The sequence below is a fragment of the Alligator sinensis genome, unplaced genomic scaffold, assembly GCF_000455745.1.
Source record: "Alligator sinensis unplaced genomic scaffold, ASM45574v1 scaffold309_2, whole genome shotgun sequence".
Taxonomy (NCBI): domain Eukaryota; kingdom Metazoa; phylum Chordata; order Crocodylia; family Alligatoridae; genus Alligator; species Alligator sinensis.
The window spans coordinates 8,594-33,904 of record NW_005842231.1 but is presented as its reverse complement, the minus strand read 5'-3'; the positions used below and the strand labels follow the sequence as shown (position 1 = coordinate 33,904).

The 25,311-nt window shown below is 42.5% G+C and overlaps 1 protein-coding gene across 1 annotated transcript in view; it reads right to left on the bottom strand.

Annotated features, from left to right (window-relative positions):
- Positions 1-25,311, bottom strand: part of LOC102382887 (supervillin-like) — a 36,062-nt gene that overhangs the window by 3,478 nt on the left and 7,273 nt on the right. Inside the window, exons 3-19 of the mRNA XM_006027294.3 lie at positions 21,813-21,902; positions 21,639-21,725; positions 20,364-20,541; positions 19,827-19,999; positions 18,473-18,628; positions 17,615-17,751; positions 16,954-17,101; positions 16,683-16,828; positions 14,742-14,917; positions 14,310-14,454; positions 13,666-13,942; positions 11,513-11,664; positions 10,401-10,506; positions 9,366-9,573; positions 6,225-6,358; positions 5,438-5,593; positions 4,737-4,880 (exon numbers count right to left, since the gene is read on the bottom strand). Coding sequence (XP_006027356.2) covers positions 4,737-4,880; positions 5,438-5,593; positions 6,225-6,358; positions 9,366-9,573; positions 10,401-10,506; positions 11,513-11,664; positions 13,666-13,942; positions 14,310-14,454; positions 14,742-14,917; positions 16,683-16,828; positions 16,954-17,101; positions 17,615-17,751; positions 18,473-18,628; positions 19,827-19,999; positions 20,364-20,541; positions 21,639-21,725; positions 21,813-21,902 — 2,613 coding nt within the window. The remainder of the gene's footprint in view (positions 1-4,736; positions 4,881-5,437; positions 5,594-6,224; positions 6,359-9,365; positions 9,574-10,400; positions 10,507-11,512; positions 11,665-13,665; positions 13,943-14,309; positions 14,455-14,741; positions 14,918-16,682; positions 16,829-16,953; positions 17,102-17,614; positions 17,752-18,472; positions 18,629-19,826; positions 20,000-20,363; positions 20,542-21,638; positions 21,726-21,812; positions 21,903-25,311) is intronic.

Below are 25,311 nucleotides of genomic sequence, written 5' to 3'. Positions count from 1 at the left end.
CGGGTTGGAGCAGTAATTACTTGTGTAGATGTGCCCTATAAGGAGGTAAGTGAAAAGAAACTCAAGATTAGCAAGATCAATGCAGGAAGTGAATTCCAGAACAAAACTGAAAAGGACTATTGAAAAAAAGACTGGCCAGGAGCTTAAGGATTGAGGACCTCCTGAGAACATGTCAGTTGTTCTTAACACGGGAGAACAAGACAGGATACAGGCAGTTAGAAGTTCAGCCACAAAGGCCATGTCCAGATAAGCATGGCTGTGCGGTATGTGGCACAGCAGACATGTCTGCAGCACGACATACTGCATGTTCCATTGGTCTCCATGCTGCAAGGGAGCAGTAAGGAGGGTTTTTGGCTCCTGGATATCTGTACTCCGCTGCCAACCAGGCTCCGCATGGCAGGAGTGACGTGGCTGCATCCCCAGGAGGCCCCCAGAACCTCAGGAAGGTTGCTGGGGCTAGCCCAGTGCTGGCCCCTGCCTCCCCTACCCCACCCAGGGTAACCTGCCATGCACCACCACTGGTTGTCCCTGAGGAACCAAACATCCATGCGTGTCTGGACACAGCCATTAAGATAGAGAGTATATGAACACCTGGAACCTAATGGGAAGTCAAAATAATTTATGGACCACTCATGACATTTTCCTCTTTGGCCAACTGGACCACTACAATTTCTATGTGTTGTGGCTGCTGAATACTACTAATGCTACCACCAAACACCAGGGAGAACTTGGTAGCATTCACTTCTGGAAGGGAGGGACACAGCTGCAAGTCATTATACCATGTATAGACGGGGAAAAAAAATTCCTGATCAGCTGAATTCACAGCCATCAGGGACACAAGAGCATTCTTAGATGGTCAGCTCTCTTGAGTGTTCCTAAATTGAGCAGCACTGTTCCATTAGCTCCCTCTCACCCTAAACCCTCTCAAACAGGTGCAGAGAAAGCAGAAGACACCACAGCAGACCCGTAGGTCATCAACCCACATCCACTTTGCTATCTCATCCAGCAGCTTCCTAGTGATAAGAGAACCTTTTGAGAGCTCACTTGTGGCAGACGAGGTATTAGCCAGCTATCCCACCCCATACCTACACTTTAAAACACAAAGAAAGGGATTGATGAAATCCAAGGGGTTCCAACATTGGTCATACCCAGTTCATTCTCCCTTTTAGCACTTACTCTGTCACTCTGATACAAGATACCTATGGCCTGGCCCAGTAAATGACAATTACTATGTTCTTATGCTGGAGTTGGCTATCATTTTTTCAGTAAGTTTGCAAAATGTAAGAACAGTGTTTTGCTTGAGGTCAAACATTTCGTTGCAAAAAAGTGAGAAATTGTTCAGTAGCATGAAACTCAGACTTCTCTAAGGAGCTTTAATCGGGTATTCCAGTGAACAAATTAGCACATGAACCTTTAAATTATACAACTTTGACAGGAGATTTCTCATCTGAACGTTTTTATTTTTAAGCCTCCACCATTCCAAACACGTTCGCTGTGGAATCTGAATTTGCCAAGTGAAAAAAAGACGGGCATTTTGCAAAATTTGTCAACCTAGACTAAACAGACTACTCCCTTCTTAATTCAGTTAAATGCCAAAGTGATTTTATATATATATATGCATATATGAGGCGCTTTCATCAAATACTTTACAGGCTTAGCCATCTGGCATATTTGAGTTGAGAAAACATTTTTGCTATTTTAATTAAAGTTCAACATTAATTTTGCCCCCCCACACAAACAAGCTTGCTCCTTCCATACAAGGAACAGAAAATCCTCACCCATGCTAGCTGTCTGGAACTCAGCACTCTAAAACAGTCTGCTGATTTAGCAGATAAAGCTTCAAATGCTTTCAAGAACATCTGACGGGTTAAATAAGATTTATGCACAAGGAAGTACTGGGAGGGATACTGAAGTTATTACTCAAAGCTACAAACCAACTTTCTTCATACTATACAGTAAATTTGTACACTTACTGTAAGCCAAAAAGGAGTCATAAGAAAATACTGCAATATTCTGAATTATGGAACTGAATCCTTGTTGCTTTGTTTTACATATTTAGGATAACGGCATATTTAGTATTTCGTGATATTTAACTGTTCTGTCTCATTAAATTAACAAGATACCAGAGCCTGTTAGCTCACAAAAGCATAAACTCTGTAGAGTCTCCCATGCATCTGACAGGGGAACCACCAAACCACAATGAAAACAGCTGCTCAGACACCATAATCAAATAATACTCCCTTCCATTGGATTGACTGTGGTACTCGGATGAACTTTGGCATGCAGTATGCACGCTTTGAATATTAGCTTTTTGATGGTAGAAACTTGCTCCAAATCCATTCATCCATATACACATGAAGGCCTCCTTGAAAGCATATTACTCCAGTAAAAGGAACAAAGAACTTTCTGCTGCAAAATCATGGCCAGCAGAACAATTGGATTCAGTGAGATCCTTTTGAGATGCATAATCTGAACCACAGGACCAAGCAGGCACCTGACAAGCTCTCATCCTACTGTACATCTAAATATTGGAGAAGCTAAGGGACAAAAAATTCAAAACAGCACAGACAACATTTATCTATCTCCCTGGCATCATCACATCTGCTGGAGTTAAAAATTTTCTGGAAACTTTCAAGCCACAACTTGCAAAGCAGAGTCTCTTTGCTGGTAAAAGCCAAGGAAGAAAATCCTAGATAAGTGAAGGCAGCATGGGGTAGAAGACAGCAAGCACTAAAGTCTCAGGACACCCAACTCCCAATGGTTAACTGGGTGACGTTGAACGTATCGCTTCAAGGCTGTGCCTCAGTCACCCAATCTGTTAGATGGAGATAATATTCATATCCTTTGTGAAGGAGTTAGTGAGCAAAGAGGAAGGTGGTTTCATCATCACCATCTCCTCCTCAAACCCAAGTTCCTGAGAAATGCAGCAGCTTGCCCAGTCCTCAAAAGCTAGCATTTGATAGACTGGGCCCTTCCTGCTACCAAACCATCTTTAACTCCACATTCTTAATCATAGATACTGAGAAGCTACATCACAAGAATTCCCAGATGCTGCATCATCAGAATTAAAAAACCAGCAGCATTGCAACCTTTGCATAGCAAAGGTCACATAGATAGATAAAGGTCACATCTCAATGCTTCCATCTTAGAAATTTCCACGGATTTCAGTTTCCTACTAGGTAGGTTGCTTCATAAGCAACCCAACACCCTATCCACCTGGGTACGAGCTCCGCCATAACTAATGGACTAAACTAAACAGGACTCACTCTGGAGCTGGACACTTTAATGCCACACTATAAGATTGGCTTAAAGGACAGTTCAATATGTGAGTGTGGTGATGTACCACAGCCTGCTGGCTACCTCCTCATGCATGCAGCACACCCACGCATCCAGGATGAGGACCTGGCAAGCGTTAACAATAGAGCAGTTTTGTGGCTCTGCCACATTAATGATGGGGAAATGAAGTGTACAAGAAGTTTCCTACCAAGTGAAAAAAGGAGAAGTGGATTGGACAGCATCATTATGACAGTAACCATTCCTCTCTTACTGGACCCCTAGAGTGGTGATAAGTAATTAATACTTTCTTTTCCCCTAAAGTAACAGAAGCCCTTGGTTCCATTACATGACGAACTGGGTAAGTGCAGCAGTCCAACCTTACTGTGTAGGCAGGCAGCTGAGCAAAATCTGGCTGCACTGTAATAAGCTTGCTGTGTGGGGCAGATTTCCAGGCTGCTTCAGAGTAAAGGCTGCAACCAGCTGTTAAGCTGCAGCAGGGAAGAGCAGGCTGGTCATTAGGCAAAAGATGAAACCCCTGTGTATGACTAGGGAGTCACTTGACCAGAAGGGACAGTGCCTTCAGGGCACATAAGTCCAGTGCCTGAAGCAAGGCAGGCAGTCTGGTCTTGCAAGCTCAGGGAGAGGAGCTCATGGGAGACAGGGGCTACAACTGACAGACTGCATCCAACCCATCCAAGACAGCTGGAAGGAGAGAGCTCAAAGGGAAGTATGGCTTATGGGGCGATGCAGAGTTAGTGGGGGAGACTTACTTAGTTTGGAAGCAGTTGCTTGTGTTTGTGTTGCATTTTAAGTTTGATACCAGAGGACCAGATTGTAGTTGTAGGGAAGGATTGGAGGCTATGTACCAGGGTGCCTGGGGCAATTGGGGTTTCAAACCCTGCAAAGTGGTGAGAGCCTGAGTGAGAGATGGGACAGGTTAGAGTGGGGAGGGCCAGAGCCTGTGGGGAGGCATTGAGGCATGGCAGGCAAGGAAACATCGAGGCATGGCAGGAAAGGTAAAAATGGCTCCAAGGACCTGAAGTGGGGCAGGAGTCATGTAAACACCAGGTAGTGTCGTGGCCATCCCTAGGGGCCAGGTTGCTACAGCTCACATCTATGGAGTCCCATGGGGGTACTGTTTCCTCCACATCCATCTCCTTCCTCCTTTTCCACTGGAGAACCTGACCAATGCCACCAACTCTGATGCCAGTGATAGATACATTGTAAACTTTATTTTCCTCAGATGAAACCTATTTATCCTCTCAGATGTCACAATGGAATGATTGTGGGGGAGAACTTGCAAACACACTGAAGCTCATCAGGCCAATTTATTTCACCAGGGAAATACTTATGTGCCTAAACAAGATTGTAGATCTGGGCCTTATATACTGTATTGAAAAGTGCCACAGGAAACTTCAAGATAAATGGGGCTGGCACCAGTCCAAATGGATCTTTATTACCTTTGCAGTATTGAAGTACTGTTTCCATGGCACATTTCCGGTCTGAAGCCCATCGGATTCGAGCTGATCCAGCAATTTTGTTTTCAACAGGCCACCAACCTTGCCAGAGATACACTTCGTGATGATTGTCAACAAGGAAAAGTGCTATATAGCCAAACAAGAACAAAAGATACCAGACATTCATTCTTAGCATTAATCTTGTTTCTTCAGAAAGTATTTACAACTCAGATTCAGATAAACCTCAACCACCCATGGCTTTGGTTGGCAGGATGAAACTTGCTTTAAAGCTCACAATGCCATTTGTTATTCAACCACAAAGATTTCTGCAAAGCAGCAAGGAGTTGAATTCCAAGTCACTAAAATAGTTTTGCTTTTGTTTTTTAATGCTGGGCCTCTTCTGGTTTTCCATACGCAACCTCTCCTGCTGCAAATTAAATCAACACAGAGCCATGTTTATCTCATACTGGTGCAAAACAGCACCCCCTCCTACCTACTCATAAATATTCTAAGTGTCACTTTGGTAAGCAACTCCTTGTCAGGAGGCTTTTCTACTTACAAGTTGGAATAGCAATATTTTAAGGATACATGCATTTTGGCAGGTTACAGATTTGACTGCACATTAACGAACCCCAAGTACGCTTACTCTGGGATTTCACATTTAGGATCACAGAAGTATTTACAGTAATATTCAGTGACCGTACCTGGCTGTGGGGCAGTATAGAGGTCTTCCTGCAGGAATGGCATAGAATTGACAACAGTGGGATCTCTGGCAGGATATATGTATTCTGTGGCTGAGAATTCTCCTGATGAGCTACTAAGGCTGAATAGACGGGGGGTGAAGTTAAATTTCCCAGGATCTTTAAAAACAAACAAACAAACAAACAAACAAACAAATATTTCTAGTTTATGAAACAACTTTTATGGTTACTGCCTCATTATTACAGTTTTCTATAAAAACAATTTTTACAGTTAATGCCTCTCAATGGCTTTCCAAAAGTCAGGAATGGAGACTGGGTGTGTCAGGGCAGCAGCCACCACTCTTAGTTTTAGACCATGAGTTTGAATTGATCTTGGCTCATTTGTGAGCAGGGATTCTGCAACTTATGTGAAGTGAACTCTTCCATCTACCTTAGAAACAGATTTTAAATATTACAATCTATCCCATTGCTCCCCTCACTGGCTGTTTTGGCAGAGTTTAAATAAGAACGCTAACAAACCAATCTGGTCCCTACATGGTTGTAAAGTAGTGTCAACTGTTGCTTGGAGGGGGGTGTACTCATGTGCATGTAAATAATAATAAGGTAAGTAATAATATACGTTAGGGAGTCGATGCAGGATAGGGAGGGAGAAGGAACAAAAAAACCCACTGGTCCATCTACAGTTGGTTTACATGAGCAGTGAGATTCTTAAGGCAGGTGTTGTTTATGTGACTCAGTAGTCCCATAACATTTTAAGATTAAGGTGAAGAGCATCGGAATGCAGCTCTACCTTGCAGCATGCAATCATAAGCTTTTCGATCTCTTCTTCCTAACGCATCCCAGAATCCCAATGGCTCCGAGCCCTCATCACATTCATGTATGGTCACTTTGCTACTGCTGTGCAATCCTGCTTCCAGGGGACATCTACAACAAAGTAATAACATGAATCATTTACTGCTAAAGCAAATATTTGCATGCAAAGTCAGCGGCAATAGCCCAAATTACCTCAAAACTGACAACGTGTGTTGACATCCTTCTTCTTGCCAGTATAATTCATCTCAAAATGAATACAAGCAATAATGAAGAAACAAGGGAATAATGAAGAAATTTCAGTAATTTCCATTCTAGCACTGGTTGTGTAGATCCAGAGGTCACAAGAATCTCTCTCACATGGGCTCTCTACACCAGTGGGTCTCAACCTTTTTTGGTACCAGTACCCATTTGTAAACACTGATGGCCAGTCCTGACCCAGTAAATAGTTTATGTAGAAAACACACAAGTATTTTGTCCCCAAAATACTTATTAAATACTACAAGTTAAAGCAGTTCAACAGTCTTAATTTTAAAGACTGAACAAATCAGCATCAACAGGAAAATATTAACAGTAATATCAACATTTGGCCCTCTATTATTCCCAAGTGACATTCATCATTGTGCAATTTTCACAATGCAAATTACTAGTGCCCCTCACTCCTGACTCGCAGCCCCCTGGCCCTTTGCTTGCAACTTGCAGCACCCTGGCACTCCTGGTGCTCCTCAGGCCCAACTCACAGCACCCCCCCCTCTAAGCCCTGTTGGTGCCTATCACTCCTGACTCACTGCCCCCTCACCCCAAGCCCCACAGTGTGTGGGGAAGGGGTGGGATTGTTGGCACCCCGCCCTCCTGCTGCACACTGGGCATGGGGTTGCAGCCTAGTGGCCCAGCAGACGGGATCCAAAATGGGGTCTCAAGAGTCATGGCTGCTGCTGCCACTGCCATTGGGACCCCGGTGCCAGCCACACCAGCAGCAGCATTAGGAGTAATGGACTGGAGAGGGGAGAGCCCATGCTGCCCTCACCTCCTCCTGCTGCCAGCCACTTGCACACCGGGCCGTGACTCTACCCGACTGCCATGGCCTGACCGCCACTGCTCCCCTCAGGCTCCCATGCTACCTGCCACTCCACCTCCCCTCCAGGGTAGAGCTACAGCCTAAGGGGCATGGTGGCAGCAGGAGGTGAGGGTAGCATGTTTCCCACACCCCTCCCCCACCACTCCTATTCACCACTACTTATGCAGTCTTGCTGCCCCACTCTGCCCTCCTGAACCGTGTCCTGCCCTCTGAGCCATGGAAACACTTCCTGCCTGTGATGGTCCAGCCAGACTGCAGCCCCATGCCTACTGTGGGTGCACAAATCTGGGGGTGCACATGCCCCCCCAATGCATCACTTGTGCCGCCCTGATGAGTTGTTTGTCTCCTCCCCTGCTCCCCACCCCACTCCACCCTACAGACTTACTTGGAGGGAGCTGTGGGAGCTGCTTTCTATGCTTCCTGGCTACCACATGCATGTGTGTGCGTGCACGTGCATGTGGTGCCCCGTGTCTGAATGTCCTCCTCCAGTGGCAACGGTGCACATATACCCCCTGAGAGTGCTGGTGCACCAACCGGCCATGCTTGCTGATTAGGCAACGGGTGCCCCACTGCAAGCAGTGGCCGATCACTGCAGCTGCTCCCAGAAAGATAGGACACGGGGGGACTCCCCCTGGTTGGTAGGATCGGCTGTGGGGGGACCCCCCTCCCTGGTCGGTGGGACTAGACACAGGGAGGACATGTGCTCCCTCTGATTAAGGTGGCACCAGTCACCTATGCCCTCGTCCAACTTCCCCCAGCCCCAAGCAGTCCCTTGCAGGCTGAAACTGCCTTCTTGCAAGGGGAACCCACAGTTTCCCACATTTTTCTCCTTTAAAGGAGAAAATCCATGATTTCCCATACTTTTCCATGATTGTTTGAGACCCTTTCCATATATTTTAGTGACCCACTTTTGGGTCACAACCCATGGGTTGAGAAACACTGCTCGACAATTTCATTTTCTCCATTCTATCATCACTTTCATAGATTAGATTCATAGATTGTAAGGGGCTGGAAGGGACCTCGCAAGATCATCAGGTTTAGACCCTTGCACTAGGCAGGAAAGAGAACTGGGGTCAGGTGACCGCAGTGAGGTGACTGTCTAGTCTGCTTTAGGCAATTGCACCACCTCTGGAGGGAGTTTAATTTCACAGTCCGGACAACCTAACTGTGAAGAAGTTTTTCCTAGTGTTAAGGCTGAAACAATCTTCTAGGAGTTTGTGGACATTACTCTTGGTTTTCTCCAAGGGTGCCCTGGTGAACAGTTGTTCACCGAGCCCTTGATGTACTTCCCTGATCTAGCGGTGAGCTGCTACCAAGTCCCCTCTCAGCCTTCTCTTTTTTAGGCTGAAGAAACCCAAGTCCCTCAGCCTTTCCTCATATGGGTAGCTCTTCTCTGGACTCTCTCAAGCTTTTCCACATCCTTGTTGAAGTGTGGCACCCAGAACTGGACACAGTACTCCAGCTACGGTCTCACCAATGCTGAGTAAAGTGAAAGAGTCACTTCCCTGGCTTTGCTTGAGATGCATCAGTTGATACATGCCAAAGTATTGTTTGCCCTGCTGGCTACAGCATTGCATTGACAGCTCATGTTCATACTATGGTCTATTATTATGCCTAGGTCCTTTTCAGTCGTGATGCTAGTCAGTTTGGCGCCACTGAGCCTATATGTATGTTGGGGATTGTTCATCCCTAGATGGAGCACGTTACAACTTGTCAATGTTGAACTTCATCTGGTTCCGATCCGCCCAACTTGCCAGCCTGTCTAGGTCCACCTGCATCTGCAGCCTATTTTCAAGAGTGACCATTCTGCCCTATAACTTGGTGTTGTCCACAAACTTGGCCAGTGAGCTTTTCACCCCCACATCCAAATCATTAATAAAGATGCTGAAAAGCACTGGACCAAGCACAGACCCCTGAGGTACATCCCTTTCCTTGTACACACTTAGGGCAATTTCTCATTCTATACAAGACTTATATTTTATTTATTTATTTATTACAGTTAAGGTACTACACATGTCTCCAAGGTATAAATTAGCTACTTACTGTTCTTTTATTTTATTAGCTGCTGTTCTTCCTACATCCTTTGTGTGAGACTGTGCTTTGCAGCCATGCCATAGATAGATAAGGGCTTTATTTATATTGAGCACAATCATGGAAGTCCTGGACCTCAGGCTACTACAGTGACACGCTACTTCAAGCAGGTTTCCTTCATTGGGAACCTCTCCTCGTACACAGTACAGCCTCCAGTCACCTAGAATGGGCATGAACAGTACAGTGTTATTACATACTGGAAAAGCTACTTCCAATTCAAGATCTCTGCTCCTAAAGAGATGGGTTCATGTGCTGCCTCCTGAAATTTTTTATGAAGTGAGTCAATGGATCAAGCTCATGTAATCCAGTTTGGAAAATTCTGGTTCATGAAAAATAGTAAGCATCACACTGTGACATGATCTTTAGCTATGCCGGGAAAAGACATGGAAATTCAGAACTGTGTGCACATCTGCTTAGGGTTAACAATTGGCTAATATGATCGCATTTTTTTTAAGCTCATCTTTCTTCCTACTCTGTGAACTGCAATACCTAGTACAAAAAGTCAAGGTTAGGTTTGTTCCAAGATCATTGGAACCTTTCTAATCTACCATTGGACTGCAAAGACATAGAATGAATTGCAATATGTACTCAGCAGGTAAAAAAACCCAACAGCTTAGCTTTATTTTAGCAACAGAAGCCCCAAACGGCAGGGAAAAATTGAAACGTCAAAAAACAAAACAAAAAACTATTTTTGTTGCACTGTGTAAGAACGAACAGCAGCTTATTGCATTTCATTCACTTAAACCTGAAATTGAAATGGATATCTTGACAGTAAAATAAATTTGCTCCCAGGATGATATAACCCATTTTAAATTCAAGCCAGGAATGAACTTCCCTGAAAGCAATAGTTTAATAAGCCTCATGATTTATGAAGCCTTCACGAGTCCCTTTCTGATGGACAGAGTGCTACTTGAATCTTCTTTTAAAATCCTTTTTACTGGAAAAGGGAATCTTGAAACAGAAACCCTGTATCTAACAGCAATTTACTTTGTGCGTTTTCTTCTTCCTCTTCCCTTCTTCCAGCATGCACAATCATCCCGCCCTGGAAGCACTGCAGAAAACACGGGGGTTCTTTCCCTTGAAGAACTTGTACCTGGAAATTGAAAGCACAAGACTAAAACTACAGAAAAGCTAGACTTGGGAATGCTGCCTTTGGAACACCAAAACAGTAATTTTAAATCAGTTTAAATAAATTAAACAGCTTCTAAGCCACCATATTTTAAAGGAGCATGACAACATTCAAAACAATAGGGTTTATGATAGCAGTGGGAAGGCTAAACATATGGTATTTCAACCTGCTTTAATATTAGCTTAAGCCAAATAAGTGCTGCTGATTAAACCTAAAAATTTTGTTGGTGGGACTAATTATTAAATAGACAGAAGAGACTAAGTTCACCTGCAGAGTGTTACATATTATCAGGTGTGATCATGCACCTTGCCTGCCTGCTCCTTGTACCAAGAAGCAACTGCGCTGTAGCACAAAGATACCCGAGGTAGTTTTGATACCATAACAGGGCAAACTTCTAAGCTCCTTGCTCCTGCAGGTAAATTGCTACAACTACTCAAGCCAAGTAGTTCAAATATCACACTTGGATAAAGATTTACTGCCAAACAATTTAAGTTTAGGTCTTGACTTGGCAGAAAAAGGTCTGTTGGGGCTCACTGAAGTGGGTGGACCTCTGCTGTGTGAGAAGACATGGATTCCTTAAATGGAGTTCTGTTTTTGAAGGCAGGACAGGTGTTTGCATAACCATGCTTTCATCCATTCTTGGGGGTGGGGCAGAGACAGCAGACACATGCTTCCTAATTATAGATATCCCATTTCAAGAAGGCAGTTCCCAGAATAACAATCCATGTCTGCATTGCTTTAATATCTTCAGAATGAAAGTTGAAGGGTCAGGGTTGGGGCAAGGAAAAGGGACTGCCTATATCTACTGGCCAGAGGTACAGCCTCTGCAGAAAAGAACAGGAAAGATGTTCCTGAAATCCTACCACCATGTGCTCATACAAGGACTGATTCAACAATTGACAACAACGAAGTCTCTTATCCAGCACTTCCACCCAGAATTCTCTACAAAAGGGCTATGTTGGCAGCTCACCTGAGCTCCTCTCTCTTCATCGAGCTCCACTGTCATCAGTGCTGATGTCCCTTTCTCGCTCACTGTGGAGTGCCTCCCTTGCCAGAAAAAGTACACACATTTTTCTTTCCCAATAGCCCTCACTTGCTGCTCTCCTTTTTGCCTGGTTCCAACTGAAAAAGCAAAAAACAGTGCATACTGAGGGAAAGCAATGGCTATAGATCAGGACAGCAAGTGCTTTAAATCTACTGAGCCAGTTCAGCAACATCAGATCCAGTGCAGCACTGACTACATAACTAATCTAAGAAACACTGACCCAGCCAGCCCAAGATGCCTCCATGCAGAACTGCCATGTGCATCATGTGATGGATGTAAAAGCTACATGCAGTTGCCTTTACTGAGTGGCCACATTCTTTTGAGCCAAGAAGATCATATTAAAAGAATTCATAATATCAGGAGACACATAATGGACAGCACTTGAGAGAACCTGTATGTGAAATGGTGCACGTTACCAAAAAGAGTGCTCCGAGCCTCATTTTCCATATTACACTGCTTTTGGCAGCAAAGAAGATGAGCTGGCTGCTGAGCACTTCTGGAAAGAACAACAGTCGGGACAGATACAGGCATTTAAATTATAATTGAGAAGGAGACTACAAGGAGCTTCTGAGTAATGACAAACAGATGACCAGGGAACAGTTGGTATCTGCCTTCTTTCTTTAATAGTTTCAGGTGACATTAAACATTTTATTTTTCAATTAAATATTAAATATTGGTTTGAGCACAGGGCTGGAGCCAGGATTTTTTGAGAGACATTTACTAGTACAATTAGCACTCGACATGTATGGGAAAAAAAGGCACGATCTAGAAGAAGACACTGAGTGGAATGCTTTCCTCTCTCCACTGAACACTCAGTAATCTATGATGTAGTGAAGGACAAAATGTTCAGGTAAAAGACTAAAGTAAAGCTGCTAGAATATTTGTGCATGCTCCAGTCTAAGTTGTTTCAGCAATTACCCTCTGAAAATCAGGATGCTAGGATGTTGTAAGTTAGGCACACAAAGGGGCTTAGTTGCTTCTGAAAGTCAGAGCCACCAACAGTAAAAAGTGCTGGCTCCTACATCAAAACAAGCCCAACTATAGGAACACACACTTTCAGGGTCTATTTTAAAGCCCCACCTCCCCTCCCCCCCTTTTTTTGGCATGCCTATGTTCAAGGTGGGTCATTTTCAAGAGAGTTTGTCACAAAAGGAATCAATTTCATGAACACAACTAGGTCATGATTTACTTTACCTGAAGCTGCTCCTATATTTACAGGTTGTTGCACTTTGACTGGATTCCCCAGCACCTCAATATAGATTCAAGGCACATTTTCTGACTGACTTTTTTTAAAGATCCTGAAGCCATGTTTTTGCCATGTGGCTCTTCAGCCGATTTTGGTATTTCCCCATTTAGAATGCAAACAAAGCCAGGCTGTCATTTATGGACTACTTTTACTTATCATGGAGGCCATCTCTTGTTCATTTCTCCATTTTCAGAGCAGAGGAGTAAAAGTGCCAGAAAGATCACACCAAGCTGTGGCACAAGATCATAGATTCACCTATCTCAGTCTTTTTTGCCTGTTTAGATTTTCAAATCTAAACTGAAATCCACTGAGGGTGGTTAGAGAATCAGTACAAAGATTCCTTCCCTCTTGGCCCCATTTGGAGCTACCATCTAGGATCTTCTCTTTTTGTTGCTGTCCAAGACTGGTTAGAGCAGTGTCACTAGTTCAGCTTTCTAGCTGACTTGGCTTTAAATGGGCAGATGCAATCTATTTATATAATAGTACAAGCCATTTTGCAAACCAGAATGGATAAAAAATCTGAATGCAGATAAGCTAAATCAAAAAAGGTAATGCACAGATAATCAGTTTAAAAGCAAAGAAAGAACAGATCATATTATTTGGATGAAAGGAAAAAAAACAACCAATAACATTCACACTTAAAATTCTACCTTATATTTTGGTTAAAATGTTGGATTAATGGCCAGTAGCATAAGTGACTTCCTGGATTGCTTGCACAGCTGAGTGCATCACATACATGGACATTTTGTTCTGGATTTTGCTAGTGACATTAGCAGTTTTGTCTAAAAAGAAATCAGTATCTCAGCATTAAGAATTTCAATTGCTTACTAACCTGCGGTGCTCACCATGTACTTCCATTTAACAACGTATGTATCTCCCTCATGGAACTGCCCAATGCTTTGCTTTGGTAGCCTACTATAATCAAATTCTAGGATGTGCCAGACATCCACAGAGGCAGTGATAATTTCAAACTGCCTCCCATCTTCTCCTTCAACAAATCCATATCCACGGCCAATGTTCATTCCATCCAACACTGTGCCGACAGTATTTTGGGGCACAGACACCATTAGCGTGACATCGCAGGGTTTAGAATCAGATCTAGACTCTTCCTGTGACAAAACAGAACAGTTTTCTTTCAGTTAAGGAGTTTTCCTCCTTTTACTCAACAATTTCAGCATCAGCAGCACACAGTGAATGCATTATGTTCTTTAGTAGCATTACTGTTTTCCTTTTTCTGTGTTGAACAAACTGCTCAATGTTAGCCAATAAAAATAAAACACATAAGTTTACCATCGGTGATGCTATCCCTAATGGCAGGTGAAGGTCAGAACATTTGAGAATATTACCAGGAAGTCTAGAGTACTAGTTTACAGCCTTATTAATAAGCATGTCACTAAAACGTTTTGAAGTTTTCTATTCCATCCAAGATACACGAACAAAAATGTTGAAAATACTCAGTACATTTATCTGTTGTACCTTCTGCTGAAGAGATTCACTAGAGTTCCTCTCATTGGGTTTCTTCAGTTCAGTCCAGTCAAGAAACTTTTCTTTGAACAAGATGGTTTCATTATGTTCTGTGAGTCTGCCAAAGACAGCCCAGTCAGGCCGTCCTTGTCCTTTTCTGTTTTAGGGAAAAGAGGGGAGTGGAGAGGAGAAAATGCTGAACTTACATGCTATAAACAAGAGCGAAAGTGTTCGTTTGACATTATGCAGTCCTCTAGTCCTGGCAGTATTTTACACACTTCATCATAATAGCCTGTAGTTCCCACAGAACAGAGTGGGACCTGGCAGTTACAGACTGATTGAGTCTGCAGGAAATCAACAGCATTAACTTCCAGTAACATATGTTGACAGACTATGAATAGGAGAGCAAAGTACATCCAACACCAATAGCTGTAAGTTTGATACCTGGGTATAAGGGGGTTGCATTCTCCGGGGTCTAGAGGATTTATATCACAGTTGGAGTAGTCAAAGGTTCCATTCCACAAGTGTTTGGCCAACTGAAATGCCACTTTCCTTTGTGCTAAAGTGACTTCTTTCCCATGCCACACGTATACTTCACTACCAAAATCAAAAACCAGGACCTAGGAAAAATTACAATAATCTAGTTTCAGGGAAAATATGTTCAGTTGCATCTAGAACATCAATAACCTTACTACTGCTGTAATTAATGCTGAAAAACAAACCCATACAAGTGTCACATGACAAAAAGCAGCTGACTCCAAGATGGAAGCAGCCATAGTACAATGTATACAATGCCATGCATTGTTTGTTTTGCATGGAGGAATTGCCTGCATTTTTGATAAGTAAAATGGATACTATAAAGAAACATGCTTATGTAGGAGTGGAATCAAACTAGGAGAACTGAGGTCTCTTACTGGTCAAAAAGTGATAGTGACATTTAGGAAAACAACTTTCAGTCCCTCTTATCTGTATGGTGTAGCTGCAGCAAAAGCTTGCCAACGGTGGAATACTGTTGTTGAGGAGAGGAAAAATGTCTTTCTTACAACTGTCCAGTTCGGTATTTACGCAGTGGGAGTGAAAGAATCCACCATGGACAACAGGGTCCAAAGCTTTCATAGCACCGAGGAAACATACTTATTTATTTTTTCTTTCCTGGAACCAGGCAATCTACATTCCACTCCTGGCAGAGAAGGATCCAAAAGCTTCTTCACTTTTGAAAAACTGATTTCCAGTTAGTTTGCAGACACATATTTGCAGCTGCATGCCTAGAAACTTACTGAACACTCAAAGAGTATCAGCACTTATTTTGTTTTATGTGACACCCTTCCCAACAAAGGCTCAGAGCACCTTACAACAAGATGACAGAACAGGTTGTAAGACAGCAGAACTAACAAAAGAAAACAACTTAAAAGGCAAATGAGTATAAATGTAAATCAGAACCCCCCTAAACAGCCTAAACACCTGACTACATAGGAAAGTCATACAATGCTTCTGGAAAGATGTCGAGACTTGAGATTTGGCAGGTCTCAATATGGAGGAAGTCCCAAAGCTGAGAAGCAACTGCTGAGAATAGCCTCCCACCTGTTTTTGCCAAGCAGACTTGGCACATTGACAGTACCTGCAGGAGGTTGCTCTCAGCAGACCTTGGAGATCACATTGGGACTTGTGACCCAGATTGTTTAGAGTCTTATAGGTAAAAACCAGCACCTTGAAATGAAAACTATTGGGAGACAGTGCAGACTCTAGAGCACTGGAGTTATGTGCTCCTTTGGACCCCGCCCCCCACATCAAAAGGCAGGCTGCCACATTCTGCACTAGTGTCACTTCCAAGTCTTCAAGGGCAGACCCACAGAGGGCCCACTGCAGCACTCTAGCCTCAAGGTTACAAAGACATGTAGGGTAATGGCCAGATCTGAATCTGAAAGAAAGGACTGCAGCCTTCCACCAGATGGACTAGGTGAAAGGTAGCTGCCACTGCCACCTGAATATCCAGGAGCACCTCAAGGCTGCAAACTTGAGTGGTAAGGGGACACCAAACTCCAATAAGTATTCCTTCTACCCAGTCAAGCAGTCTGCTCACCACCATCACCTCTGTATTGTTTAGATTCAGTTTCAATGTGGTTCGCCTGCATTCAATCCCCAACTGCAGCTAGACATTGGGAAAGGAATGACACTGCAGGGCCTGAGTCAGATAAGAAAGGAGGTAGAGCTGGGTATTACTAGCATACTGATGGCACCTCCCTCCAAATCTCTGTACAAATCTCATCCAGTGGCCTCAGATACACATTGAACAAAAGAGGCAAAATTTGGACCTCTAGGGGACATCAAAGGGAGTTTCCAGAGGAAACTTGCAAATACAAACACTTTAAATACTACTTATTGTACCTCTTTTGGTTGTAGCAGGGTACATTTTGGCATTTTGCCCCAGTAGTCATCCTCAGGAATAAGTTTATCATCTACTAAACGGTAAACACAATTTGTTTCAATTATTGCGGCTTCGTACATTTCATCTTCTTCAGGGTTTCCAGCAGCTTAATGAGAAAAATATTGAAAACATTTTTAATTTCAAATTTCTCTGCCTTGGAGCAACCAATGCAGTAAGTTTTCCTGTGACAGAACATCAGGTATTGAAAAACAAAAGATAAAAACCTCTTACACTGATAACTTGTCTGACCACTGAGAAGTTTCCAAAAATCTTTGGCTGCATGGGTATGGGTATTTATTCCTTCTTCAATAGTCTGTACATAAGAAGCTCTACAGCCAAGTTCCCTCTTTGTCTGAATTAAAGTTGCAAGTTCTGAAGCCTAGGAGAGAAACTTTATCTGAGTATGATCACTTAGGTCTTTAGGACATTTGTACACAATGAATTTTCGGAAAAACACAGGAAAGAGGAAGAAAACAGTATAGCAGGTAGCAGCACTAACGGCCATTACTTTATTTTCATTAAAAACAAAAACCTTTAGAGAAGTGACAGAAGTGCACCAGGCCTTTTGTGTGCATTAGAATGAGAACTCACACTATGAAAATGTTGCAGGGAAAAGGACATCCTGCAAATCATTTTTTTTTTATTGCACGTCTTTCCTGAGGATTTCAAATTTTCTACTGCATTTTGCAACGTGCATGCTCTTATGTCAGCGTTTCATTAAATCCAAGAGTGGATATTTTAAAGGAACAGCTAAAGACAGGCCAGTATCAGTTCAATAAGACACTGTTTTGTGAGTGCAATGAAACTAGATTGTTCAGATAACTGACATCAAGAGCTGACTGTATGAAAGGAAGAAATGGGCTGTGATGCCTCGAAAATGAGGAGTACTAACCTTTGCTTTTTCTATGACATTTGCAAACTCTCCTACCCACAGGAAACAGTAATGTGGACTTAACAAGAGGAAGCAGTCTCCACTGTTCAGTGATGAAGCCCTTGGCTCAACTAATCTTGTCTGAACATGTCTTCTTCCTAAATGTAAAACCAGAGTAATTATATTCCTATGAATACTGTCACTAACCTTTCAAGATGTTTAATTTTGAATGAAAAATTAGCTTGATTCTAGAGCACTAATAATCCATTTCCAAAAATCTTTCATTATAAGAATAATTAAAAAGAGTAATATATGGTTCACACTCAGGAAAACCACTTTGTTTCCTTCCTTTAACCTGTATTTCTATTATTGCCAGTTTTCCTGCTCTGGAAGCTTTATGTGACCTAGAGAAAAAAAAGGCATGTTCCAGAACTCGCATGATTTCTGAAACTGTTTTATTTCCTTACTGGATGCTCAAAAATCCGTAGCAGATTTTCAAGAATTTCAGCTTGACAAAAGAGTAGATAGTACTGAGCACAGATGCACAGCATTAATGGTGTTGCCAAATTATCTAATGGCAACATAATGCTGCTTAAATTCTCATACTCTGAGTCATTCTAAGTAAACTGGGGAATATTGAAACAGCACCAACACAACAAAAAAACAGATATCCTTAAGTGAAGTCTCATTTCCACCTGTTGGATATATGACAGTCACCACCAAGTTCACTTACTTGGTATGGTACATTTCTACCCCACAACCTTCACCTATTCTTTTGGCTTTAAACATTTCAGGGCAGTGCTATCAGTACAAAGAGATACAAGATGTAGATTTTCCCCAACTACACATGTACCAATACAGTACAAAATTCTTGCATACCTTTAACCTGCAAGAGCATCAGTTTCTTGTACGGCACAGCACTGTTGTTGGAGTTCTGTTCAGTTAGGTTGACGCTCCGTAGATTGACACTGCTGAAGTTCTCCTTGCTCGCTAAGCCAGCAAGTGCTACTTCTGAGAAGTTTGAGTTGGTGGACACTGATCCACATGCACAGAAAGACAAGAAAAGCAAGACACAGGAACATATTATTATTTGCTTTCTGTGTTTTAGATGCTTTTAAATGCTTTCCCCCTCCCCCCCAGCCTTTTCTTGTTGCTGCTGACATTAAGAGACATCAGGCTGAACTGGATAACAGCTAGCTCAAGGATTTTGATTGTTTTAGTTTTTAGACAAGTTTCTGGATATCATGGGATAATAAACCAATAATTAATTTACAGCAAATCTATTCTATTTGGCAGAAATTCCAGCCTCAGTGGAGATTCACTCAATGTTTTGTAAAGCACTAAGTATATCTGCAAAGCTATATAAATGATCAATGATTACAAAAAGCAGACATGTCTTGGCTACTGTGATGCAACAGACATTTACAATTCCAAATCTTAAGCACCACAATTTACTGTAAAAAAAGAATAAAGTCTTGGCAGCAGATGGCTATTGCCCAACCAAAGACAACAGCAATTTCCCAAGTTTAAATACTGTACTTCAACAGAAGCATTAATCTGAGTTTCCTTTCATCATGACAGACAAAATTAAGACGAATTCTCTTTATTAGTGAAGTAAGGGAAACTTCACCAGTGCACTAAAAATGTTGGTCCAAATTGTTATGAGCAAATCCTACAGCAGTGTCATGTGTTAATCGTGTGGTTAGCTGGAAATGCAGTATGCGAGTGAACTGTTCTTCAACTGCTATCAGAAAGCTGTTATGCTTTAGGGGAGCTAATGGATGGAAACTATGAAGGCTGTGCAGGTTCCCCAGGGATCATTATGGCTTATAATTGAGAACAATTTACTAGGAAGAAAATTAGTTATTTTTGCTCCTCTCTCTTAATGAAAGTACACTGCCATTCAACTATCACCTTACTGCAAGACCTGCCCATTTGCTTCTGCTATCTTCATCTCTCCACCCTCTGCCTAACCTGAAAAACACAATAGTGCTCCTACAGCTGGCTAGACTAGAAGAGCTGGCCACAGAGCAGGAAGGTTGGTAACCTTCCTTCAAGAAGCCAAATGCATAATTTCATTCATTTCAGTCAACTGTGATTTAATACTTAACATTCAGCTAACTAAAATTAAAAAAAAAAAAAAGCTCTGAATTCTCAGAGGCTAGCACAACTCCATCTTTTAGTCCTTTGCTACTAAAGAGAACAGTGTGCCAAGGCCAGCAAATCAACTTACTTTTCTCTACTTTCATTCGCTTGGACTCCATGAAGGCAACATTTAGCCTCTGTTCAGTGTACTCGTGAAGAATGTCCTCCCTTGCTGCCAGCATTCGGAGGGGATTTCTTGAGGCCTGAACTCTGCGCACAGGCCTCACTGCACGTTTGTGCTCTGCTACAGAAGAAATTAGCCTAAGAACCAAACAAAGTTTATAATCTTCAGATGATCAAACTTCATTATTTTCTTAGAAACTAATGATGGCTAGAGACTTGCTTTGTATTAGGAGGACACTCAACCTCCGGCAGTAAACAGACAAGTCAGGTCACTGATACATGCACAAAGGATGATCATGAAGAACCCAGACATGGGCACTCTTAGGAGTCATCTACAAAACTACAGAACATTTTGTACCCGTAATCAAAGTGAAAAGTTTTTATTTATTTTATTGAAAGGAAGCTGGGCATTTCTTCCTCTTTGTCAGAGGATGGGAAGGGTGGAAAAAGGGCCCTGGGAAGTTTTTTGTTCATTCATAGTTGTGAAAATTAAGGTGCTCACTTCGGTGCATAAGGATCAAAGATGGCATCAAAGTCCTCATCCAGCTCCAAAGGCACTGAGGAAGTGGGGAAATCCGTGTGACGGTAAAATTTGGAAAAGGTTTCATCATCATCCAGCTTCATCACCTCTTTCACAGATTTTCCTGTGACCGTTAGTACTGTTTCTTGCATCCCACCAACTGCAGAGAAAAGATTTGCTTAAACACCATAATACCCTGATGTGTTTTCAGTCAAAATTTTGGGATTTGTTTTTGGTTTGTTTCGTTTTTTTTTTTGAAAGGGGTGCAAAGAGAGAGAGCAAATTGAAAAACTATCCCAAAATGACGTGATTTGGCATGATAGATACATGCGGGTTTCTTTGGTTTCCTAAAACAGAGGACAAACTTCTATCTATCATTCTCACTCTGAAGGATGGAGCAGGGGTTACTTGGAGAAAGATGCTACTCCAGGTTCCACAGGGAAGCATAACCTCAATGTAAATTTTTAGGAGACAGCTTGTTTTTAATCGCCCCTGGTAAAGGAAGGGACTTGCACTCAATTCTGACATGCCTGACATCACACAAAATATAGAAATGGTTCAGTCCCAAAGAACTTGCAGTGTTGAAGTCAGACGCATGAGAAAAGCAAAAGGAGCAGGACATGAGAGTAACTTACTTCATACCATCTTCCCTCCCTCCCCACAAGCCATAAAATGAATTATAAGGAGTGTCAGGTTTTTCTTCAAGGTCCAAACTGGCAATATGATTTTCTAATGCAGGCATGCTCAATCTCCAGATCCAACTTGTGGGGCAGTGTCATCTGTCCCATGGGGCTTCCCAGAGGTCCAGAAATTTGGTGGTAGGGAAATGGTGGCATTGCTCTCCTGCTGCCAAAAAACTCCAGCCCTGCACGCTGGATCCAGCACTCAATCCTAGCATGAAGCGGGGCAGGAAGGGGTGGCATCAGACCCCCAGGGCTCAATTCCCACAAATGGGCCCAGTGCCTGTGTGGCCACTGTTCTAAATATTAATCTGGACACTGTTCTAGAAGGAAGAATATACAGGAATTATGATGATGAAAGGAACAGTCCACATAGAATTATTTATTTTTTTAAAGTCTCTCTTTGAAATTCTATAAAAAGAACAGCGGGTCAGGGTAAAGTTCACTAATGACCATTATAGTCTTGATGGAATGAATAGGTACATGCATTTTTGTTTTCAGGTACTGTAACTAAGAAATGCTTAGTTACCCAAGTGAGACAAATAACATAATGTCTCCTTGAACTATTTTTACAAACCTTTGTTGTTCAGCCTTCCCAAGAAGGATTCCAGCTTGTCCAGCTTCATGTCTGATTCTAATTGCATATCAGGCCTGGCTTCAATTTCTAACCAATGTAGAAAAGTCAGAAGTCACTGTGAGATTAAAGCATATAAAAACATGAGCATAGGTTTCAGTAATTTTTATTACCCACCTTCCATAGGCTTTGATATTGGGGTGGTGGACTTGAGCCTGCTAGAGAAAGGGGATGTCACTGGAGTTAGGGCACTTGGTGAAGCCAAACCTGAAAAATAAAAATAAAAGTTTTTGAGATTGCCATATTCCCTGTCAACCAGGAAACACCCGCTAAAGTAATCTACAGTGAGAAAAGACCTCCATAAGGGCAATTTTTTTGTTCATTTTAAAATCATTACAGTTCATACGGTTTGTGTTGCACATAACAGGATTTGCACATCACAGAAATGTGCAATTCTGGGGGAAAACCGTGTACTTTGCAGGTAATCGGTGGGGTTATTGTTTAGAACAATTCTTGGGAAAAGAAATTCCAAATCTAGGTAGCAGAAAGACTGAAATTGTTAAGGTAATTCCATTCCTTATGCCTAACAATAACCAAAGTCATAGGACACTGACTTTTATTTGCAGCATATAGGAATGAGTTGAAATAGCAAGGCAGTAGTGTACTATGCCCATTTGGGAGGTGTACAGTGTTTGTTAGGAGCCTTGATCCAACATACATTATTTTCTACCCCTACCACCTCCCAGTAGCTAGCACAATGCTAAGCAGAATACATTAAAACCAATAAATGCATTTAGACCATTTCTTACATGAACAGATGTAGATTCAGTGAGTCAAGTGACACTATTTGGAATGAAGGGTTATCATACTCATTAGAACAATATACTGAAACCTGATAACTTTTTACAAAGGTAACCACTATTTTTCATTTACAAACTGCTTGCTAATTACTGAGCCTCACTAATTTAAGTCTTGCTTTGGAGACTTAACTGTTTTGATCAGATAAGCCTATGCAGACTCAGTATGTTAAGTCAACAGCTGCTTCCATTATTTTTGCATGAAAGACTCAATCACTAACAAGCCTTAGCATGCAGTAATTACCAAACACTCAAGTGAATTCAGAACACAAGTCAGGCAGCTCAGTAATGAACACACATTTTGCCATTAATTGAGAGGCCTAAGCTTGGAGCAGATTTTAAACCAGCTGGTAGGTTGTAGGCAGGAGAGCATGCAAGGATTCACACAGCACTGCAGAGGGCAGCACTAGATGGCAAGAAAGGTCCAGATCACAAATTGACAAACAAAAACCCAAGGGAAAACACAAACACATTTCCTGTATAGTTTGCTGTATCCCCCCCTGCGTTCTAAAATTAAAGCTCATCTTTAAGAATTTCCTCACCTGGGCAATATGCCATGCAGTTAATCTAAATAAAAAACTCAGCCCATATTACTTGTATTGACATGTTTACTTGATGGCTCAGGTACTCCACAGCACTGAGCAGCACTCAACTGCAACTGAACGGTTCCCTTCAGATTATTACTATTAAATTTTTAAAAAGCACCTAGAAAGATTTAACTCAGGTTCTCAATCTCCAATCTTTGGACCACTGAAAACTTGTTGGTGACCCAGAAGTCAGCTGGGCATGAGGAGTAAAACTGCATTAAGAGCAAAAGCAACCACTCCAGATGTATTTAATACTTTCTCAACATTACTCTTCTATTAAGCAATTGCTATTTCCACAAAGACATTATATAAACATACGTAAGAGCTTGTTGGTGGACTGGTGTGTGGGAACCATGAAAGGAAGCAGGAGAATACCCAAGACCAAAGTTTATTTTCTCTGATATTGCTTGTGACAGGTCTATATTTTGAGCCACAGCATTCTCAACAGGATAGCCAGCAAAGATTGCCTGTCGTCTCCCATGGTCGATTGCAAATATGTTTTTAAGAACTTCAGGTTTGAGAAGCTTTGTTTGTTGCTTGCCACCGTTACGGGCATGGTTAACATGATTCTGAATGCTATCCATGGGTATGGGAAGTTGTCATGAAATTCATTGTTGTAAATGAATTGTACAACTTCTTGAGGAGCACAACAGTCCGCTGGAAGTAGACTCTGGAGATAGCCAAGTTCTTTGTAGAGGTTCACACTGTTAATATTAGAGTTCTTTTCATATGTCAACATGCAATGAAGGACCCAGCAGTGCTTCTTCTAAATTTTGTCAGGTAGTTGCATCATGTTATATTGAAAGCTCCAAGGGGATGATTTTGCATTCAAGACAAAGAACTTGCATTGGAAACTGAAAACCCTTTCAGTTGATTCCAAGTAAAGTAGTCATTGCTGCTTCAGAACCTTGCCATTTTCAAGGATTTCTGTATAAAAATGTCATAGAAATGTGGTGCTATTGCTCACCCAGAGGAAAACCCATGTCCTTTACTTTTGGTGGATCATTGGTCACTAGCAGATCTTGAATACTGGGCATTAGAATGGGCCATAAAGCAGGATAGAAATGGCATCGCCAATGCCTATAACATGAGTTGGTTCATCTCTGTCATTAGTGGCATCACTATTACTCTGGTCCAGATGAAGAATTTCTATTTCATTTGGATCTCTTTGTTTCTCTTGCAATAATTCTTGGAAGTTGAATTGTGGATAATCAATGCATTTTTCATCTGATGTGTCTGCTGTGACCATCATCTCACTACTACTGCACAGGTTATCATCAACAGTTTTCAAGTATTTTTTTATCATGTCTGCATTTTTTTCATTGCAGTCATTAACTGAGCTTTTTGTTTACTGTTCTATGCCCCGACATCCTCTTTTTAGGTACTTGCGACGTTTTGTTTCCTTCCTTCACAACTGGTGAAAATTAAAACAAGCATCCTGGCTCTGGCCCTGCTCCTGCCACCACCACTGCCATCAAGCAGCCATTCCTCTCCCCTGGGTGGTATAGATTTGGTATGTATTACTAATCAGGCAGCAAAGGGAGTCAATGGCCTGTTAATGACCCATTGTTCCTTTACTTCACAGGTTTTAACAATCATCCCCCTTTGCTGCCTGAATAGTAATAACAGAACTGTACCTCGCTGCCCTGCCCCTGCCTGCAGAACTGCACCATGCCTGACCACCCCCCTGGGTAGTCTCCCACACCACCTACCCCTAAGGCTGGCTCTGATACTACCATATTTACTCAAATATAAGACTAGGTCCCCCCCCCCGGGCAAGGGGAAAAAAAGGCTCCTCATCTTATATTCACTTATGAAAGAGGGGGCAAGCAGGCAGCTGCAGCAGCTCTTACTCTAGCCTTAAGCCTGGGTTGGGGCAAAAGTCAGACCCACAACAGCCTCTTGCCCTACCTTCCGCTTCCCCTCTGAAGCTTCTGCCCCTGATCCACCCCATTATCCCTCTGCCCCTTACTGTCAGGTGTAGCTCCACTCCAGCTCAGGGTAGGGTCTCTCCCCGGCATGGATCATATGGAAACTCCTTCCCTGCCCAACCAATCAGCAGTGCCAGGGATAGGCAGAGACTGGGGATTTGGGGGTGGGGGAAGGGGCAGAGGCTGTGGGATGCAGGTGGCAGAGGGGCAGGAAGACTATAAAGGAGAAGTGGGTGGAGCAGAGGGCAAGGGGGCCACTCAACCCCCACCCCCAGTCACCGCTTTCCCTCATGAGAGTCAA